We start from the raw sequence: 20,383 nt of genomic DNA, 5'->3' as shown, positions 1-20,383 counted from the left end.
CGTTTCCAATGTTCTTCTTGCAGTAGAAACATTCGGAATCGGGTTTAGAAGAGGCTGCCCTTTTTTCCTTGCTGCCCTTGGCAGATTTTGACTTAGGCGGGAATTTCTTCTTTTTCCCATTAAAGCTCTTCTTTTTTCCCGGACGTTTGAACGGCTTGCCCTTCCTCACCATGAGCATGTCATGCTTGCCCTCATCCTTGAGGGTTTGCTCGGCTTGCTTCAACATACCATGAAGCTCGGTGAGGGTTTTCTCCATACTATGCATGTTATAGTTCATCTTGAACTGATCATAGCCTTTGTGAAGGGAGTGGAGAATGATGTCAATTGCCATTTCGGTTGAATACCCAGCATCAAGCCTTTCCATGTTTTCAAATAATCCAATCATTTTGAGAACATGCGGGCTGACTGGATCTCCTTTCTTGAGCTTGCTCTCAAGGATCTGCCTGTGGGTTTCGAACCTTTCAGTTCGTGCCTGCTCTTGGAACATATTCTGAAGCTCAGAAATGATCTCAAAAGCTGTCTCCTTTTCAAAGAAAGTCTTTTGAAGATCCGGAGACATTGTGGCCAACATGATGCATTTGACATCCTGATTGGCACTTTGCCATCGGTTAAGGGCAGCCTGAGTGACCTCCTCATTGGGAGCGTCAGGCATTTCCTCATCAAGGACGTATTCCTTTTTCTCCTGCATTAGTACAATGCGGAGATTTCTTTGCCAATCAAGAAAGTTTGGCCCGCTCAACTTCTCCTTGTCGAGAATTGAGTGCAAAGAGAATTGGTTGTTGTTTGAGTTACTTGCAGACATTGTTCTACAATTGAAAGAATTTGAAGTGAAAAACCATTCATACATCAATAAGTTGAAATCTAAAGCGTTCATGCACTTATTCAAACTTTGAACATTTTGTCCACGCATTTTAAAATTGTCCCTTATGGGCGAGAATAAAATGATTCCGAGATCACAAAGATCAAGAAATGGTTAAGCATGCTTTGGCTTGTCTTAATCATTAAATATCTTAAGGTAAGCAATCTGATTGCTAATAGCTCCAAGCTACTCTCGGTTTGATAAAATGTCGCATCTAATGCATTCCTGACATTTTATCTCTTTTGCCACAACATCTAAGGACTCCTTACTGATATCGTTGAGCTTAACCAAGACAACTTGTATACCTAGTATACTTTACATTCCTAGGGAAGTAGTGATGCCTCGCTTTGGCGTAATCCATCACGTACGCGCATTAGTTCGGTAAGTGTTGTTCTTCGAACGACAAATTTTAGCTCAATATTATTAAGGGACCTAGGGTTTCTATGTTGGTTGATTTAAGTGAACTTAACTAATCGTCACAACATAATAGAAAACCTAGACATGCATCTAGCAATCATATATAATAACAACATATAAGGCATAAAAATAGATGCATTTGGCAACTAGCATGACCCCTTGAAATCTTCAATTTCCATGGGTCTTCATCTTGGCTCGTCTTCGTTGAAACGTCGTCTTGAGACATCTTGGCCAAAATGAAATAAAAGAAGCTAGCTAGAACGACTAAGATTAATCTAATAGTACAAGAATACTTAACGGTTCGCAGACCGTATTTAGATTTACAAAAATACATAACGGAACACAGTCCGTATTTTCTATCCTAGTCGGGCCCCACTGGTTTTCCATTTTCAAAGAACCTGTTTTGAAAGCAATCTTTCATTCACCCGTTCACTATTTGTGAACGGCCCATGCAATTTTACAAAATCCATAATTAAACACGCAAAACTAGTAACTAACTTAGGTGGTTAATCCACTCAAGGTTGTATCAAATCCCAATACCAAGCTTGGTATTTATAGGGAAATGATCCCTTGATTTCGGATCTCCCATCAATGTGGGAGAGTTGGCGAAATGATAATTATTTAATTCCAAAATTAAATAATTAATCAATTCAATCACAAATCGACACATGGCATAATTATAGAGAAAGCCAAGTGAGGACCAAGGCTTGGGGGGACCATTGCCTTGATCCCCAAGGCCATGTATTGGTCCCCACACACCATGCCCAAAACCGGGTCAAGGTGTGCTAGCTGGCTTCCAGCTAGCGTGCCAGCTGGGGCTGCCAGCTAGCGCCGCCTTGCTGCCCAGCACCCAGCCAGCCAGCCAGTGCATGCTGCTGCTGGGTTGTGCTGGTGCTACGTGCTAGCGCTAGGCGCTGCTAGCACCTAGTGCTGGCACTGGCCCCCAGCAGCCACGCACATCTCCTTGCGCGCCATTGCTAGCACAGCCAGCATGCGTGCTGCTAGCAAGCCACACATGCTGGCCCTTCCCTCGCATCATCCACGCAACACGCACCATGCACCACGCATCGCTCGCATTAGCCAGTGCCTAGCACTGCTGTGCTTGGTGCGAGGCACGCACACACGCACACGCACATGCATGCGTGGTGCTGCTGCCTAGCAACCCAGTCACCCCATTGCACGCACACACGCACCAGCCCATACGCATCAATGCGGCTGCAATGCGAGGCTGTGAGGCACACACACGCATGCCCCTAGCATTGCGATGGTGATGTGCGTGGTGCCATGCCTTGCGATGGTGCCTAGCAAGGGCTGCGTGCTGCGATAGACTACCACATGCACCTAGGCACCAGGCTAGCGCGCTGCTAGCTGCGATGGGCTGCCTGGTGCTTGTAGCACTTGCGATGGCTTGCCATGCGCACCTAGGCACCCAGACTAGCACACTGCTAGCTGCGATGGGCTGCCTGGGACTTGAGGTGCCCTACGATAGGCTGCCATGCGCATTCCTAGGCTGCGATGGTGCACCTAGGCTGCGATGGTGCGCCTAGCCATGCTAGGTGCATGCTAGCTCGAACTAGCCTAGCATCCACATGGCTAGGCCAGTGTGATGCTAGGGCTATGTTCGTACTTGTCGCTTTGTGATTTTGCGACGCTCAGTCTCGACGCCCTAGGCTCGATTTTCGACGTCTGTATTCGTAAAACTCTGTCGACTCATTAAATTCTTTCGGATTAATTCGTTGTCTCGGATCGGTGATTCGATTGGGTTCGACCTGAAGGGTTCGGTTAAGATCAAGCTGTAATATCAATTGTATCTCGATATTACTGATCGGAAGCGGCCTCCACCTAGGCATTCCGATCACTTGACCTTACTGAAGAATTAGCTCTGTAATAATTCTGAACCCTCTATCGGAAGAATACACATGTTGGAAGGACACCATTCCTTTCAAAGAGTTGCTCTTTGGCCGGTTGTAATAGGAAGAGTTTAACTCTTCATCTTTAGGCTTAATTAGTGCATTTAAGCTAGCTTGTTTAAGGAAAACCGTGGCTTTTGGCTCTCCATCTTTTGGATGGTTTTTCATGCCTTTTGGTGTGCTTTTTTGCTGCTCCTTTCCTCTAAAAGGGAGAGCAAACCAGAAATAAAATCAGTTTTGGAGTTATACATAAAACCGTGAGGTTGCTAGCATTCTTCTTTGTGTTTGTCCAAAGTTTGAGTGTTGTTTCTTGTTGCTTTGAGTTAGTTCTTGAGTGACAAGATTAGGGAGAGATTGAGTGTGTCTTGTCTCTAGCCTAAGAACCCAGAACTTTGAGTGTGTTCTTAAGTTTTGGTTAGTTTTCATCATTGTATGTTGTTCCAAAGTGAGTAGCATTTCATCCAGGTCTAAATACCATAACAACTTGTTGGAGAGGTGTTTTAGACTTACATCAACCTTATATATTAAAAGTGGTCTAAAAGGACCTTATAAGTTTGTTTTGTTGTTTGGGAGGACCTTGACGTTGGAATCTAGTCATTAACTTTCTTTCTCCGGCGTTGACCTTGCAAGTGACTGTCACGTGACTTAAAAAACATGACTCTCCCGTTTTTTTTTCCACGTTTCCCTCCAATTCCTCCTTCTCTATTCTGATCCCCAATTTCTTTCCCTCTCCTCTAATCCTCAATTTCTGCCAGATTTTCTCTTAAATTCTTTCGATTTCCTCAAGATCGTGGCTTCCAAACCCCAATCCTTTCTCTCTTTAAAATTTTCGAACAAATTCGTTCCATCTTATTTCAATTAACTACTTTTCGCACTAGGTAAGATCAATGTTTGAGATTTTTGTCTTCAATTTTCTATGTAATTGAAATAGTTTGCAAATTAGGGTTTATAATGGAATTGGTTCTGAAATTATTTGGTTTTGTTTGTTGAAGCGTAAATTTACAGCATGTTTTCCCATAAAGGAAGATATTAAAGTGCAACCGTGGGCTTCCTCTTGTGCAAAGAAAACATCATGGACTCATGAATCCAGGTAGGAGGTTTAAATGTTGCAAATTTTGTAATTTTGAGACAGGGAGGAAGGGTTGTGACTACTTTGAATGGGTTGATGAGGATATTTTGGAGTGGCAGAAGGATGTAGTTAATGTACTAATCTCTGGAAAAAAAAAGGAATGGCCACTGATATTAGTGATTTAATTTGAAGGCTAGGATTGCTTGTATGGAACATGAGAAGAAAAGGTTGGTTGAGGAACATGAGAAGATGAAGACCAAGATAATGAGGTCCAATCAAGGTGTTCAAGCAGCTCTGAATAGAAAGGAAATTGTGGAACTATGCTGATTTGTCATTTTGTCCATTGTAATAGCTTCATTATGGTGAAGTTATGTGTTTAATTTAGTGCAAATTTAGGCAGAATTTGGGGATTAGAGGAGAGAGAAGGAGGAATTAGAGGGAAACGTGGAAAAAAAGGGGGAGGGTCATTTTTTTAAGGAAAAATGGAAACTAATAATTCCACCTTTGATTTTTTTATTTTCAAAACAATCCAATATTTTCGAAATTTCAAAACAATCCCACCTTTAACCCCCATTTGTTCAAAAAGAGCATTTAAACCTACTACCTGTTTAACAGGTTAAATTTTCTTATTTTCTTATTTTATTTTTTAAATTTTCATTTTCATTTATATTTTTTTCAATCTCTCATCTCCACCGTCGCACACCACCATAACCACCACCACCCTTCCACAAGCACCACCACATCACCACCTTAACTCCACCCACCACCTTCATTCTCTCTCCTCACCTCGACCACCCCACGACAGGTGACCACAACCCCAGCAACCCTGAAACCAAACCACCCGCATCCACCCACAAAACCCCCAGCCTTAACACCAACCACTCTAAAGCCCCAACCACCCCAGCTAACCTGAAACCCATCCCCTAAACCCGCCCCCTTTTTCTTCTTCAATTCGAATTGGCTGGCTGGCTGCTCCAACTTGGGCTTTGATCCTCTGCTTGGCTGCTTCAAACACCATCATCAATCTTCATAATTGAATCTGCAACTCAAAAAATTCATAGTAGCTGCTTCTTCTTCAAATCGGGTTTTCGGGTTAGAATTAGGGTTTAGGCTGGGTCTCCGGCGGTATTGAGGTAAGGGGAAAGCCAATCTGATGCCGACGGTGGGAGAGGGTGGGCGGGATTTGCTTTTAAAGAAGGTGGGGATCGCCGGAGATGGCAAAAAGCAGGGAAAGGGAGGGGGGTGGGTCGACGCCGGAAGAGGAGGGAGGTGGGTCGGCTGGGGAACAGATTCGGTCGCCGGCGGTGGGTGGAGAAAGCTGGTTGGTGGTTGCTGGCGTCGGTGGTGGGCTGGGATTTCGTTGATTTATTTTTTCCTGAAAATTATTTCTTTTTTTTTATTTTTTTATTTTCTGATATTCTAAAATCATTAATTTCTATTTCTAAAAATATTAAAAAATAAAGAAAACCAATAAGAAGGTGATACATGTAAAGTCACCTTCTTAAATAGGTTATTAATTTGCCAAATCGGTAAAAGGTTCATTTTGAGCAGATAAGGGTCAAATGTGGGATTGTTTTGAGATTTCGAAAAGATGGTATTGTTTTGAGCAGAAACCCAAGGGTGAGATTATTAGTTTCCATTTTTTCTTTTTTAAGTCACGTGCGAGGTCAACGCTGGAGAAAAAGTTAATGGCAGGATTCCGACGTAAAGGTCTCCCCAAACGACAAAACAAACTTATAAGGTCGTTTTAGATCACTTTAAATATATATAAAGTCCTTCTAGACAAATAAGTGAACATATATGTCTCTTCAAGACAAATTAAGGAAAACTTCATATTATTAAATTACATTTTAATTAATATTAAATTCACAAAAGTGGGGATTAAAATAGATAATCACTATGGAAGAATTTGCAAGAAATATGTGTGGGACTTAGATCTCTCATGAACATGAAGATTTGGATTGTGACAAAAAAATATGATTTGCATTAATATGCTTCTCAACAACATTGTTTGAATAAAACACACACCAATTGTATAGAGGTAACACAAAAGTTTATAAAATGGATTTTCATGAACTTAGTGTAGAACGAGTTAAACTTACCCTAAAAGTATTTAATCTTATTATCTCTTATATACTATAAAAGTTAATCATTTTTTAAACATAAATTAAAACCTTAAAACACACACATAATGAATTAATTGATCATATTAGCCTTTGACCTTTGTAATCCATTAGAGTATACTAATAAAAATACAGTCAAACTCATTTTAAATTAAAGGTTACCCCTAAATGAGTTAAAGTTATCATCATGTTGACCGCCTTTCAATAAAATTAACAAAAGTCTGCCTTATACAACACTACTTATTGTACTACCTCCGCTAATTCTTATGTGTAACTTTAGGATAAAGCCTGAAAAGCAATTAATCAAGAAATTAAGCATTACTTCAACCAGGATACAAATTAATGATCTATAATAATAAAATATAAAAATAAAGTAATGCAAAAAAGCATTTATAGTTCTTAAGCACTCCAAGAGTAGTACTAATATACTTCTTAAATCACACAACAATTCTCCTATATGGAGCATCCCTTGGTGAGAATCTATATTTTGATTAAGAGATAACATGCAAAACAGAAGTTCATGCACTTCATTCATTCAACCTTTTGTTTCCCCAGCTGGAGATAATTGCAATCCCTTAATCAGGAAAGATCGACCCGCAAAATAAACTGTATGATACAATAACATGATACAGATTCATAACTGAGAGGGCACGTCGTTACTAGCAAACTCCGTTTGCCTTGGTTCGATCAACAAGCTTTTTCCAGTACTTAGTTACTTCCTTTTGAGTCTCTGTAACATCTTTCTTGGTAACAACCTTGTCTCCTTGTGTTTTATCCTTGTCAATGGTGACATGGGAAGACTTGCTAGATACCGCGACAGGGTGAGCATCCATCTCATCTAGTACTTGATGGATGTTGGACATAAGTCTCTCTGCAAGGCTCCTACTAAAATCCTCCCTTACTACCACACGCAACACTGCAATGTGCTCAGCATTGGCTGGCATTGTGTAAGCTGGGACAATCCACCCAAAGCGCTTTAATCTCTCTGCTATGTCAAAAACAGTGTAGTTGCTGCTGTCTTTTAAGGAAAATGCCACGACTGGGACACCGATATCCTTGGAGACCACTTCGAATTTCCCCATCTTTTCTATTTCTTCTGTCAACATCTTTGCATTTTCCCTGCAATTTTCCATGATGTGCTTGTAACCCTGCACGTTTAATAGTATGAGATATCAAAATATAATAGGTTGATTATCATTCTAGATACGATTTGATGTAATTTCAATATATATACCAGTAACGAGTTAACAAAGCAAGTCTAATGAAATCAAGCAAACTTATCAAAAATAAGCCATGTTTTTCATGAGATTAATAGCTTTAAAAAGTCTCTCATAGCCCTAGCCCATATTGGCACTAACCATAAGGAGATTAGCTAAGTTAAATATTGAAATTTGGATGAATCATAACAAATTGACACCACCTATATTTCTCAAGTAGCTTAACTATGATAAAAGTAGCTGACTTCTCAAGTGACTGCTTTGATGCTTTTGGAATATGTACGCAAGTAGATAATCAGTCACTTCTGCTGCATTATGAGCCATGGACCACTATTTTGCTACATTCTCTTGTAACATATTATTCTATCAAACAGAGGAACAGATGAGAAAGAGTTAGGATTTTCACCTCAAAGCCAAGCCGTATCAACTGATAGTATTGCGCAATGATCTGACTTGAACCTGCAAACAGAAAAAATATAACGGGTTAAATTGATGTCTATGATGCAAGCTGTTGCGGTAATGTATGCCCACTATTTCCTTTGGATTTAATTTAATACACAATACACATAATCTTAGCTGTCCACTAGTCCTATTATTAAGTACTCGTCACTTGTGGGAGATGTGAATATATAAGACCACCTGAAGTGAAAGTGTGAGAGTTCCAACCAACAACTTGGTGAGAGCTTTCTTTGAGATTCAAACTCAAGTACTGATGCAAGTATGCAACAATGTAAGAATGCAGGATCAGTAAAGCATTCATGTGATCGACTATTCCCATTGTCCATCCCCATCCGGTCATCCCCGTTCCTCATTTCATCTCACCTTTACAACTACCGTACTGAACTGCACCTAACCTTTGCAACATCTAAATTTTACCACCAACCATCAATATTCAGCAGTCTCACTTGCAGAGTGGAGATCCCTTGTAAGTAAACACCAACACCAAAATCTCACCCTTACTACCACACGTTCTTGGCTGCTTTAGTCAGGGAAGATGTCCACGAGAGGAGAGGGGCGCGGGATTCTGGAATGCCGGATTCAAGAAGCAAAGGCGGCAAGGCAGAGAAGAGAAGGAGAGGGGAAGTTAATAAAAATGTGCTCATTGTGGGCCAACAAGCTATCAAAAAACTACTCTTTCAAGAAGAGTAACTCGATAGCAGGAATTATAAAAGGTTGTAATCAATTTTTTAGATTATATTGCAAAGACACCTAATTGTCACTATTATTGGTGTGAAATTTCCTAATACTTTTAAGCAAACTCCCAATCATGGTAAGATCTCTTATTCTCTTAATGCACATACAATACCACAAATTAGCATATGTACCTAATGCAGAAAAATCAGAGAAAATCACAAGTTTCACATTATTCTAAGATTCATGGCTACTGCCATACCTTTGGAGAAGTTGAGAGTGAAAGTCGGCTGATCAGATCCAAGGTAATTGATGTGGAAAACAAGATCCTCTGGCAAATCTTCTTTGGTCCTCCAGATAACCCAGCCTATACCAGCATAAACAAGGCCGTATTTGTGACCACTAACATTAATGCTCTTCACCAATGGCAACCGAAAGTCCCACTCAATATCCGGATAAATAAAGGGAGCGATGAAACCACCGCTAGCAGCATCAACATGAATGGGTGTGTCCCATCCAGTCTCCTTGTTCTTCTTGGTCAGAAGATCGTTAAGAAGCTTCACGTCCTCAAACTCTCCTGTCAAGGTGGAACCCAAAATAGCAGCTACACATATGGTGTTCTCATCCACCATATCCACAGCTTTCTCTGGATCCATCACATAATATCCTTCTTTCAATTTGACCTCCTTCAGCTCTACCTCAAAGTACCGAGCGAACTTTTCCCAGCAAACCTGCAATTTTAATAAAGTGTTTATCACTTAGCTTTGCGTTGCAATAGAGTACGAGCTGCTACAAGCTAATGATTAAAGTTTAAAGATCAACTACTATAAAAAAAAGTGAGGGAAAAGCCGGAAAAGGGAAAATATCCTAATTATGCACCTGCACATTTGCTCCTGTGACTATATTAGGCATGTCACAAGATTTTCCTTCTGTTTTTCTCTTTTGCTGCCATTTCCTTTTGAATGCTAAACCCGCCAGCATGATTGCCTCTGAAGAACCGACAGTGCTTACACCAACTGCTGATTCTTCATCTCCAACAGGAGCACTAAAAAGGTGTGCAATGATATTAACACATCGATTCTGCACAGTTAAGTAGATATTCAGATTTGTCGGAAAAAAAAAAGATAATCAAGAGCACATACACTAATTTTCTTCTAATCTTTATAAAATTATACATACTATAGACTAATGCAACTGTCCTATCCTCTATATTTGGCCTAGGGAAAGGGACATGCATGGACCCTTATAAGTTAAAATCATGTTTAAATCCTCTGTAAGTGTTCTTTTTTTTTTTTTTTTTTTTATTATTATTATTATTGGATGAGGCTTCAATTGGGTACACGGAAAATAGGTTTAAGAAAATAGTTATTTATGGAATAAAAAAAAAAGAATTTTCCATGGAAGAATGCAATGTAGATGAGTTTACCTTGGTTTACATGAAAAAAAGGTGATTGTATGATTTGTATCCTAATTGCAATGCGAAAAACATATTGTAATGTAACATCAAGAGAAGGATTTTTAAAGCCTCTATAGATGGCTCATGGCATAAGGAAGCAAGATGGACTGGGATGGAGTGGACTACCTCTACTGCACAAGTACTGGATAAGGATGGGGAAGGAGGTTTTAAGGGCTGCCACCTCGGAAAATCATGCAGAGGCTATTGCATGCCTAAATGCTCTTTGTTAGGATACAAATCATCAGTAGGTATCCACAGATCCTTGTTTACTCAGACCCCAAATCTCTTGTGCCTCTTCTGATTAGTAAGATTGTAAGAATATGAAGACCATGTCTATTTACTGGAGGATGGAGGGGATGCGACAAGTGGGACAATTCTTTCAATTCAATGTATTGTCTTACAGGTTGAACGTGATCAATTCCTAAGAACACTTCGGACTGTAAACTACTGCCAGACCTCCCTAATTGTTTTCTTTAGTGCTTTATAAGTTTTGTATTATGCTAATATCAAAGAAAAACGTCAAGAGAAGAGAGGCACCTATCCAGGTGCAATGCTACAAGCAACGCGATATTCTATTTACTCCGTATATGTAATACAATGTTTAGGTACAGTCACGCATACCACAGATGACAAATATTCCACAGTATAATGTTACAAATAAGAATTAGAATGCAAAGTAAGAGAATGGATTACCTGAAGTTCAGTTGTAACAGGGTACTCATCCATGTCAACATAGTTTTTGTTTATGGAAGACATAATCAGCTTATCACACTCAGGCTCCATCCAAGTAGTCACAAATGACGCCAAATTCAGCCTTGGATTTCCATCGAGCATCAGCTCATCATTTATTATTTGGTAAGCTGCATCCTTTGGTATTGATTTATCGGGCATTTGAAACCTTCATGTACATAGGACAAACAAACAAAATTTGATATAGACAAATCACTTTTTTTTATATATATAATAAGCATATAACTACAGAGTAATTTCATTTATACTTCTTGTCTATGCAATGCATAATCAGCTATTGTCTTTGAAACTAAAGCTGTGTAGTACGAATTCTCATGAGCATAACCACATTACTTAAAGCAAGATCAAGTTAGATCAAATGACGTTTTAGTTACACAACATCCTTTTTTAGTAGCAAAATCTACTAGACCCAAATCTAAACAATTCCTTAATCCGAATAGCACAAGTTAATTTTTTTAAAGTATCAAAATCTACTAGACCCAAATCTAAACAATTCCTTAATCCGAATATGACCTAACATAGAAACCTTATTCAAAAATTTAATACGTCTATAATTGATAACCCGATTTTGACCTTACCTAAAACTTTTTGTCCCAAATCCATCTTCCATAATTCCATGCCCATGCCTACCTCCATTTGTTTTTTTCTTTCCTCTCAAATCAATTATTTTCAACAAACCGTTATATTATGAGTTAGGAAGGATATGAAGTATATGGATTTGCATGAGGATGAGGCAATTCATCGTAAGGGATGGAAGAGGAAGATTTTTGTCGATGACTACAAGGAATAATCACGTTTGGTTCATAAAATCGACCCCACTTATAGGATTAAGGCTTTGATTGATTGTTATTATCCACTACCACTAGCTTGCTACTTAAAAAACGAAAAGAAAAAAAAATAAAATAATCTGTAAGAAGTACTAATTTACAATAAATCTCAACAAATAGGATTCACACGATTCATCATCTAAACACGACCTAATCTAATTATTTGTTTGAGATCTCTATGGCTACAACTAATTAATACGAAGTAATATTTTTCAGCGAGAAAACATTTCTATTTTTCACTCTCCTTAAAACAAAATATTAATAAAAATCAATAAATTACAAGACTCCATGTGAATATTATTTTTCTTACAATAAAAATAGAGATTGTATAATTTGTAAATCGTTTTCCCAGTTAGTAAATAATTGCACCATTTTATTAGGAAAACTTTGACCATAGATTATCACTATTATATAAGCGCAAACACAAATTCTTATATGTGGCTAACCATTATGGGGGTTACTTTGTTAGCGTATAGGGTTTACTTCGTTAGCGTTAAAAGAGTTATTTGGTCGGTATTGTAGCCTTGCAAGGGCTACTTCAACAGTGTTGTAGCTTGTAGAGGTTACTCAATCAATATTACAAAAGTTATTTTGTTATATTACAAGCAGCCACAAGTCGCACACAAAACGCAAGCAAAGGCAAATACAATCTAACAAGAATCCATTTTTTTTTACTACGATTTTAACTATGCACTATTGAAGATCGTAAAAAAGCATAATTGTACGGAAAATTTGTCAAAAATAACTTTTTAAAGTGTCCACTTTATTTAAAACAATCTTTTCCATTTTTTTTTAACTTTCAGACCACATTATAATTTTATTTTGTCAAAAACAACCTAATACTACTTTTCGGCGTTAACTCTATTTTTTCCGGTGTTGACCACGAGTGCAAGACACGTGACCTCTTATATTGCTTAATACACCTCTTTTTCCTCCAATTAACTCTAATTAAAACCTCTACTTCTCTCTCATTCCTCTTTTTCGATCAATAATAAAAAAAAATTAGTGTAAATTCCTCTAAAACTAAATAGAGTCAACAACGGAAAAATAGGAAAAAATAGCATTAGGTTGTTTTTGACAAAAAAAATTTATAATGGGGTATGAAGTTGCAAAAAAAAAAAAAAATTAGATTATTTTAAATAAAGTGGACCCTTAAAGGACGTTTCTCACAAATTTTCCTAATTGTACAATTATTTAGAAACGGATGAACTACACAAGAAATTAGTACACCTATAAAGGAATTGAACATGATTTCATCTTATGAGCAATAAAACTAGTGGAGTACAAAAATTAGACAAGTGGATCAGATCATACCTAGGGAGTGCATCGCGAACGTAGCGAGAAGCAAAGGTACAACACAACGTTTTGTTAGAAGCATCTGCAGAAGAAGTAGTATCACTGATCACCATTTTCACCTTCTTATTTTTCTCTTCAAAGAAATCAAGTAAATCAAAAAACTAATGAACAAGTAATTCGTTTATACTATTATTATTGAGCAAGATGTTGGTCTAATATATCAGCAAAAAAAAGAGAAGTGAAAAGTGGAGTAAAGTTCGATCAAAATTATTAAAGTTGATGATCGATGTAGAAGGTATAATTGAATATCATATCATAATATTATGGGTGGGGAAGTTTGGATTGATTACAAGTTTACAACTTACGAGGTGATCAGATGAATGGGTGACACGTGCTTATGTAGGCCATGGATGTGGGGTGCCATGGAAGTCGGCAGCTTCGCTGGCCGCATAAATCCGACTTTCGATGTTGACATCAGATAAGCCCTATATAATTCACTTGCAAATGCGATACATTTTCGTAAATAATGAGAATCTGAGAAAAATCGGTGGTAGAAAATATGATGACAAAATGTGTCACTATATGCATAATAGTTCAAGAAATGTACCATTGTACCATTAAAAGAAAGAAAATGTACCACTGAATCCCCAATTTGCATCCTATATGCATGCAAAATACATAGGCCCTATGCGCCTATATGCACTCCGACATCAAACTAATTTATATTTCCTCCGTTCTTTTTTACTTTACCCGCTTTGACTTTACACTATTTATCACCTATCTTTTGACTGTCTTTTGTGAATAATATATAAGAAAAAACATATTCATGTGGGATTTTTTTGAATTCGTCTCAATAAGTACTATCATAATATATAACTTTTATAATTTTTACTTGTAGAAATTAAAGTTATTTATCGTTAAAAAAGTTTTGCATTGACAAGCGTGATAAAAGAAACACGTCAAGTAAAAAAGAATAGAGGAAGTAAGAAACTGTCTCACCTTGTCTTTTATTGTTTTGTATCTAGCACTGTCAAAACCGTTTGACAATTAAATTTCAGTTTGAAACGGGTGCAAACTCTTAAGTAGATTCTTGTGGACCACTAATGTTAGAAACACAATGTTGCTTTTATTAATTTTAAAAAAAGTCACTATATTAAAAGGTCACTATGAGCATTTATAGGTCACTGAGGTGTTCCAAACGGAGGGTTGAGAGATATTTAGAAGTGTCTCGCAGGGGTAGGTTAGTCATTTTATGCGGGATTTAAATTTTCCCATTATAGATTCAACGGTACAAAATACATTCTCAGTGGAACAAGATATAATTTCAGTGGTATTTCAAAAAAGGTTCAAATGTCTCATTAGGCTGTCAAATAATACCATTGGAGCTTCAGTTACAAAATACACTCTCAATAGTACAAAATACATTTTCAGTGGTATTTACAAAATACCTCAGTGTTAGTTTCAGACGAACTACTACAAGAGGGGGGTGAATTGTAATGAGTTCCTAGTGACTACTTTTTACGGAATAATAAAACAAAATATTAAAGGAACTTGCAATGCACACAAGATTTTAAGAGGAAACCTTTTAGGGCCCAACTGGAAGTAAAAGCTCGACCCTCCAAGGGATTTTAAACCAAACCTATAATAGGGCAACACACCTAATTACACTACTACATTTTTGACCAAATGCAACGACTTAATAAAGGCTAATACAACGGTATTTTAATTGTCGTTGCAATAGAGTAGGCTAATGCCACGAATTTAACTCTAATGTTCTTAGAGGTAGAGCTATTTCCACGGCTCTAAAGAACCGTTGCATTAGCCTATCTATTTTAACAAAAAAGGGAGCTATTGCCACGGTAATGTATTGTATGATAGAAAAATTCAGAAACACGCGGTGTACTTCCCTCTATTTTCTTGCCCAAATATTTTGAACAAAATATTTCCCAAATTTTCAGTCTATACTACCCATTTCTCCATTTTCCCCAATTCTCCATATTCCCTAATTCTCCATTTCCTCACATTCTCATATTTACCCCAATTCACCACAATTACTTTCAAATTATGAGAGGAAAATTACTCAAAAATTCCGAGGGCTTTGTTTCCGAGGGTGAAACACCACGCACGGTGGCGTTAGGGTTAGGGTTCCACCACATAACCACTCCAAAACCACCTCTGTTGACGAATTAGGGTTTCAACGAAGACAATTGGGCGCAAACGAGGATTAGGGTTCCGATTTTTTTTTTCATTTGGATATGATGTTAGAGTTAGGAATTTTGGACAAAGTTGAATTTGATTTTGGTTGGTATGGATTGTGTGATGATTGTTGGTGATTTGTGTGAAATTTTTAGGGATTGGAGAAATGGCGTCAAACGAAGGATTCTTAACGGAAGAGTGGAGGGAGAGGATGAAGATAGCTTCAGAGAATTCAGTACCGTCTCCTTCGAATCGCCTAAGGGTTTATCGTCTTCGCCGAAATCGACTACATTCCTCTCTGATCACCGTGGGAAAGGTGGAGGTGGTGGTGGTAAGGCGCCTTGTGTGAAACCTCGTCATTCGAGGAAGGTTGTCAAAGTCAAGAAGGGTGAGTAAAATTTTATTCACAATGCTGTTAGTTTAATTTCCATTGATTTCTTCTGGTATTATTCATTGTGATTAATCTGCCAATTTTGTATGTGTTGTATGTTTTAGGTTGATTGATACACTATTTTGTAATATAGAGTACTTCTTTAAACAATGAAGATGAAAATCACTCTTTTATGTGTTAATATTAATCCTTTCCCTTATTATCGGACAACTTTGAGTTTTGAAGTTGAGTGCTTTCTTTCTTTTTTTTTCCCAATATTACAGGAAAGCTGATTTTTTTCGGGTAAGTTTTACTCTCTCCATCTCTTTTTATAATGATTATTATAAAAAAAATTTCAAAAAAAAAAAAACAAAAAAAACACATGATCTTTATTTCTCAATATATATATACTGTAATGTGTGTGTAGTGATACATATGATCGATCATTTTCCCTGAACTGTGTTGATTGGCTTTTGTTATGGAGAGTTTGAAAAAAAAAATACTACGATGAATTTTGATTTATAGATTAAAGTTATTTAATAAGCTCATTTGAAACTACCCTCCCAAATGAGCTAATGAGACATTTGAAATTGTATTGATCGGACATAAAATTCAAGTTAAAGGGGCTGCAAGCGTGCAATACTACCACCCCAATATTGTCTAGAGTTAGCTTCATCAGTTGCTTTGTCTACCAAAGCCAAATTACACTTATTATGTTTATGGAGCATGGACTAAATCTAATCAGCTTTGTTGATTATGTTCGTTTAAGTCTTTGTTTAGTTTTTCGTAAAATAGGTATAAAACTCGTGTAATTATTAATTTTATTTATTTATTTATTTTTGACAAGATGTTGTTGTTTGCTCAGTCCATTTAGCTAGCTCTGATTATAGTCATGTAATTCCTTTAACGCCCGTCATCTTCTTCTTGTTTGCTCTTGCTTAATTGTCAACTGAGATATGTTACCTGCCTATTAATTCATCAATCATCATGCTAATCCTTTTGTCTGCTACATTGTTCTCCTCTTATATCAAGGCTTAGCTTATTTAAATCCACAAACACACACAAATTAGGAATTAGGAATATAGTAAGTCTTAGGCTTATGTAAATCATGTTATTCTTGCAAAGGTATATACAAGTAATAATTTTTTTTAGTAACTAAGTACTCTCCTCCAGAGTCCAGACCCAAGAGTGAGTCGGTGAGAGAATGGACAAGGAGAATGGGGTTGAAGAGGCGACAACCTCCAATTTTGGTGTTAGGTGAGCAAAATCAACACAATGAGAACCAAAAGAATAATGCTAGAGTTCCATTCTATAAGCTTTTCTCATTTGCGGATTCTATTGACAAGGCGTTGATGATCATTGGCTCAATTGGTGTTGTCGCAAATGGTGTATGTATGCCCTTGATGGCCATCATCATTGGTGAATTTGTTGATTCATTTGGTGAGAATCAAAATACCAAAAAAATCATTCATGTCATCTCCGAGGTTAATTGATCTCCCATGTCTAATATTGCTTAAGATAGTTATTGTATATAGTACTCCCTTTGTTGTTTGCTCCATTCCTGCAATATCTCTAAAGATTCTCAACTTAGTCACTACTGGCTTCTTGCAGGTGTCTCTAAAATTTGTTTACTTGGCCATAGGAGTTGCAATTGCTGCATTTCTTCGTAAGCACTCTAAATCCCTTATCTTTTGTTCTAATATAATTGAGTGAATATACTCAAAAAGCTTCATTTGTTAAAAACAGTCCATGATTGAAGATGCATACGAAGAATATTATTTTTATTGCACTCGCAGAGGTGGCTTGCTGGATGGTAACAGGAGAAAGACAGACAACAAGATTAAGGAAGTTGTACGTGAAAGCAATACTTAGACAAGATATTGCTTTCTTTGATAAGGAAACCAACACAGGAGAGGTCATTGGGAGAATCCGAGAATGTCAGGGGATACAGTTCTCATACAAGATGCTATAGGGGAAAAGGTAACTCATTATCGACACTTTTGATAGTTCTTAGTCTTGATCATCTTATGTGTGTGTGTGTGTGTTTTTTTTTTTTTTTTTTTTTTTTGTTTATATATATAAGTACTCTTCCAGGTTGGAAAAATTCTACAAATTATATCGACTTTTATTGGAGGCTTTATCATTGCGTTCATCAAAGTGTGGATTCTTACTCTTGTCATGCTATCCTCCATACCTCTTTTGGCAACCATCATTACTTAGATCGATTTCGTGGAGTCCCCCCCTTTGAGCTAGTTAAACGGGCTAATTTTGCCGTTGGTATCTGTTTCTATGAAACCCTAACTCAGTTCATTTCATGTCAATTTTTTTTATTTTTTTTTAGAATCCTGTTTAGGTGGTGGAAGAATTAATCATGCTTGTATACCAGTAACCTAGGTTACTGGCGGGATGGGTAACTGTTAGTGAATGTGTGTGGTTGTTGTTGTTGAAACAACATGTGTGTTATGCTTTTTAGGCTATAGTGTGGTTAGTTGTTGTTGTTGTTGATCCAGCATGTTGTGGTTGTTGATACGTGTGGTTAGTAGTTGATACGTGTGGTTAGTTGTTGTTGTTTAGCTATTGTTGTTGTGTATGGCAGATTGGGTTAGGATTTAATTGGGTTGAGGTGTTTTTTGGGGCAGTAGGTCGGTTAGGGTCGTTTTATGGTGATTGTTAAGCTATTGTCGCTGTGATGTTTTGTCTGTTGTTTTGTTATTGACGCTGCCTCTACAGTGGTTGTGGTTGTTGCCCTACTGTTAGTTATTCTTGTCTTTCCCCCTCCCCTGCCTGCTACCCTGATGTCTTCCCCCTTAGCAAAGACTCACCTCTCATGAACAACTCTCTTGATCTTGAACCTTACTTTAAGTCATATACCGAGTCAGCTCATTGGTGGTCTCCCGAATTTGAGAGCAAGATAGATGCGATTCTTATATCCGCAGTCAATTTGAGTGATGGGTTGTTGAAACGAATCCATGTTAGGCATTGCTCTAATCATGCCCTCATTTATGCTGCTCAAAAGGTTGACTTTTCTTTCCTATTCTTTTCCTTTTCCAATTTTTGTATTTTTGGCCTAGGTCAGCTTTGATATCCTTTATCCATTTGGTAAATATAGCAATTTGGTGTGGAATTGTGAATAAAGTGATATTGACGGGATTTGATTCGGGGTCTTAAAATAAGACCAACTATGCTACTTGACATTGAGGATGAACATAAACATGTGATTTTTGGTGCTCTATCTTGTCAGAGGAGATATTTTATGAATAGAGCTAATTAGGAAGACATTATGTTGAAAGTGGAAATATCATTTGTAATTGGTGTAATTCAGTTTACTAATCAATCAAACTTCTCCTTACTTTATTCTTGCATTTAATTTTTAAATGCAGTCCAAAGCTACGTAATATTGTAATTCATAGTAGTCCTCATTGCTTAATATATTCAACAAGAATTAGTGATGAGATATGTTTCTTTTGTGGATTTTAATGCCCTTTTTTTTGGGGGGGGGGGGGGGAGGGTGGCTACTTCTGAGATCCGAATGCTTCAATAAGGTATAATTCTTAGAATCAAAGATGTTTAGCCTTGATGTTGATCTTGTCTCTGAAATTGTTCATTTTCTCTGTGATTTGTAGACATTGTAAATGATCAAATTCACTTTATCAAATTGTAGAGCTCACATTTCCATGCCCTTTATATAAGTATCGTTCTTGTGTGATAGTGTATGTTCATATTTTCTACATATGGTATAGTTGGTGTTTTTATCTTCTTACTATAATCTCACTTGTATGCTCAAACCTGTCATGCAGAAGCTCTCCCCAGTGGGAGTTATGAGAAGGCAAGGCTTCAATTTGCTGTTGAGACTGTGGTTCCATTCTCATGTCTTTTTGGTCCCTTTCTTCAAGGATCTGGTGAGGATAGAATCTTAACATCTTGTTGCCCTGCTCCCTACCTTTTACCTCTAGAAATATTTTTCTTTAATTATATTAGTGGTGGACTGGTGGTCTTACTTGGTGTTATTCTTTGAATAATTCACAAAATATAATCTGATTCTTAAGGAAAAACCATTGGAGCTCCCTCCTATGAAATTGAAGAAGATGCTTCATGAATTACTTTACGAGAAATTGGAGCAGCAACAAAAAGAAATGATAATGCGGTCCAAAGAATTGCCAAAAATATTGTTTGGCGGACAAAATGATTTAGTTTTAACTTTTAGTTGTTTTGTTTCTTAGTTTAACTAGTGATAATTTAATTTTGTAATTTTCCTTATAGGTAACAATGTACAAACTTTGAATTAATATTAATAAAATTCTAATTTTTTTTAAATTCTGATTTTAATTGTATTATTATTATTATTATTATTATTATTATTATTATTATTATTATTATTATTATTATTATTATTGTTGTTGTTGTTGTTGTTGTTGTTGTTATTGATTATTATTATTTTTATTGTTATTATTATTATTATTATTATTATTATTATTGTTTCGGGGTTTTTGGATGTGTCTTGCGGGAGAGTTACAGCACTGAGAATGTACGCCTGACCTCTGTACCTGCAAAACCACGAAACTCCGATTAGGTGAAGTTCCGCCTTCGAAGATCAAGTCAAATTCCGGATGAGATTACGTGCGGAAAGTAAATGGTCTTTTCTCTCGGATTCCAGGAGATTCTGCAATTAATATTGCTCTGATTTTTGTGTGGGTATTTATGAATTAATCATAAATGAGGATTTTCCCCCTATTTATATCAAGGGAGACATGTCCCCTGATTA

The 20,383-nt window shown here is 37.1% G+C and overlaps 2 protein-coding genes across 8 annotated transcripts; one reads left to right on the top strand and one right to left on the bottom strand.

Moving 5' to 3' along the window:
• Positions 1–6,667: 6,667 nt before the first annotated feature.
• Positions 6,668–13,388, bottom strand: LOC110733955 (glutamate decarboxylase-like). Its single transcript, XM_021914024.1, has 6 exons — positions 13,074–13,388; positions 10,876–11,080; positions 9,606–9,806; positions 8,989–9,457; positions 8,002–8,054; positions 6,668–7,526 (listed from the first exon to the last, which is right to left on the bottom strand). Exons 1-6 carry the CDS (start codon positions 13,166–13,168, stop codon positions 7,038–7,040), a joined length of 1,512 nt encoding a protein of 503 aa, XP_021769716.1. The 5' UTR covers positions 13,169–13,388; the 3' UTR covers positions 6,668–7,037.
• A 1,542-nt stretch (positions 13,389–14,930) lies between these two features.
• On the top strand, positions 14,931–19,887 carry LOC110733931 (ABC transporter B family member 11-like). 7 transcript variants are annotated; one of them, XR_002513725.1, is made up of 6 exons: positions 14,931–15,639; positions 16,795–17,105; positions 17,233–17,287; positions 17,418–17,898; positions 19,419–19,520; positions 19,668–19,887. XR_002513725.1 is itself a non-coding variant. In XM_021914007.1 (5 exons), the coding sequence occupies exons 1-4, from the start codon at positions 15,363–15,365 to the stop codon at positions 17,591–17,593; spliced, it is 819 nt and encodes a 272-aa protein (XP_021769699.1). In that variant the 5' UTR covers positions 14,931–15,362; the 3' UTR covers positions 17,594–17,601; positions 19,419–19,521. The 7 variants fall into 7 exon arrangements, 1 of the variants encoding a protein (XP_021769699.1); XR_002513728.1 differs by lacking the exon at positions 19,668–19,887 and having other exon boundaries at positions 16,795–16,878; positions 16,968–17,105; positions 17,368–17,898; positions 19,419–19,521; XR_002513726.1 differs by lacking the exon at positions 19,668–19,887 and having other exon boundaries at positions 17,418–17,601; positions 17,716–17,898; positions 19,419–19,521.
• The last annotated feature ends 496 nt before the right edge of the window (positions 19,888–20,383 follow it).

This window comes from Chenopodium quinoa, unplaced genomic scaffold (genome assembly GCF_001683475.1).
Source record: "Chenopodium quinoa cultivar QQ74 unplaced genomic scaffold, ASM168347v1, whole genome shotgun sequence".
In the NCBI taxonomy this organism is placed as follows: Eukaryota; Viridiplantae; Streptophyta; class Magnoliopsida; order Caryophyllales; family Amaranthaceae; genus Chenopodium; species Chenopodium quinoa.
Note: the sequence above shows the minus strand (reverse complement) of the source record. Positions and strands in the feature narration are given on the sequence as shown.

Bases quoted from the DNA above. Each gene is read 5' to 3' on its own strand.
- LOC110733955 (XM_021914024.1), bottom strand. From the start codon at position 13,168: ATGGTGATCAGTGATACTACTTCTTCTGCAGATGCTTCTAACAAAACG. The intron at 9,458-9,605 runs GTGCATAATTAG...TTAAAATTGCAG, and splicing joins TCACAGGAGCAAATGTGCAG to GTTTGCTGGGAAAAGTTCGC. The intron at 8,055-8,988 runs GTATGGCAGTAG...TTCTGTTTGCAG, and splicing joins CACTCTCAACTTCTCCAAAG to GTTCAAGTCAGATCATTGCG.
- LOC110733931 (XM_021914007.1), top strand. From the start codon at position 15,363: ATGGATTGTGTGATGATTGTTGGTGATTTGTGTGAAATTTTTAGGGAT. The intron at 15,640-16,794 runs GTGAGTAAAATT...ACTCTCCTCCAG, and splicing joins GGTTGTCAAAGTCAAGAAGG to AGTCCAGACCCAAGAGTGAG. The intron at 17,288-17,417 runs GTAAGCACTCTA...TTGCACTCGCAG, and splicing joins TGCAATTGCTGCATTTCTTC to AGGTGGCTTGCTGGATGGTA.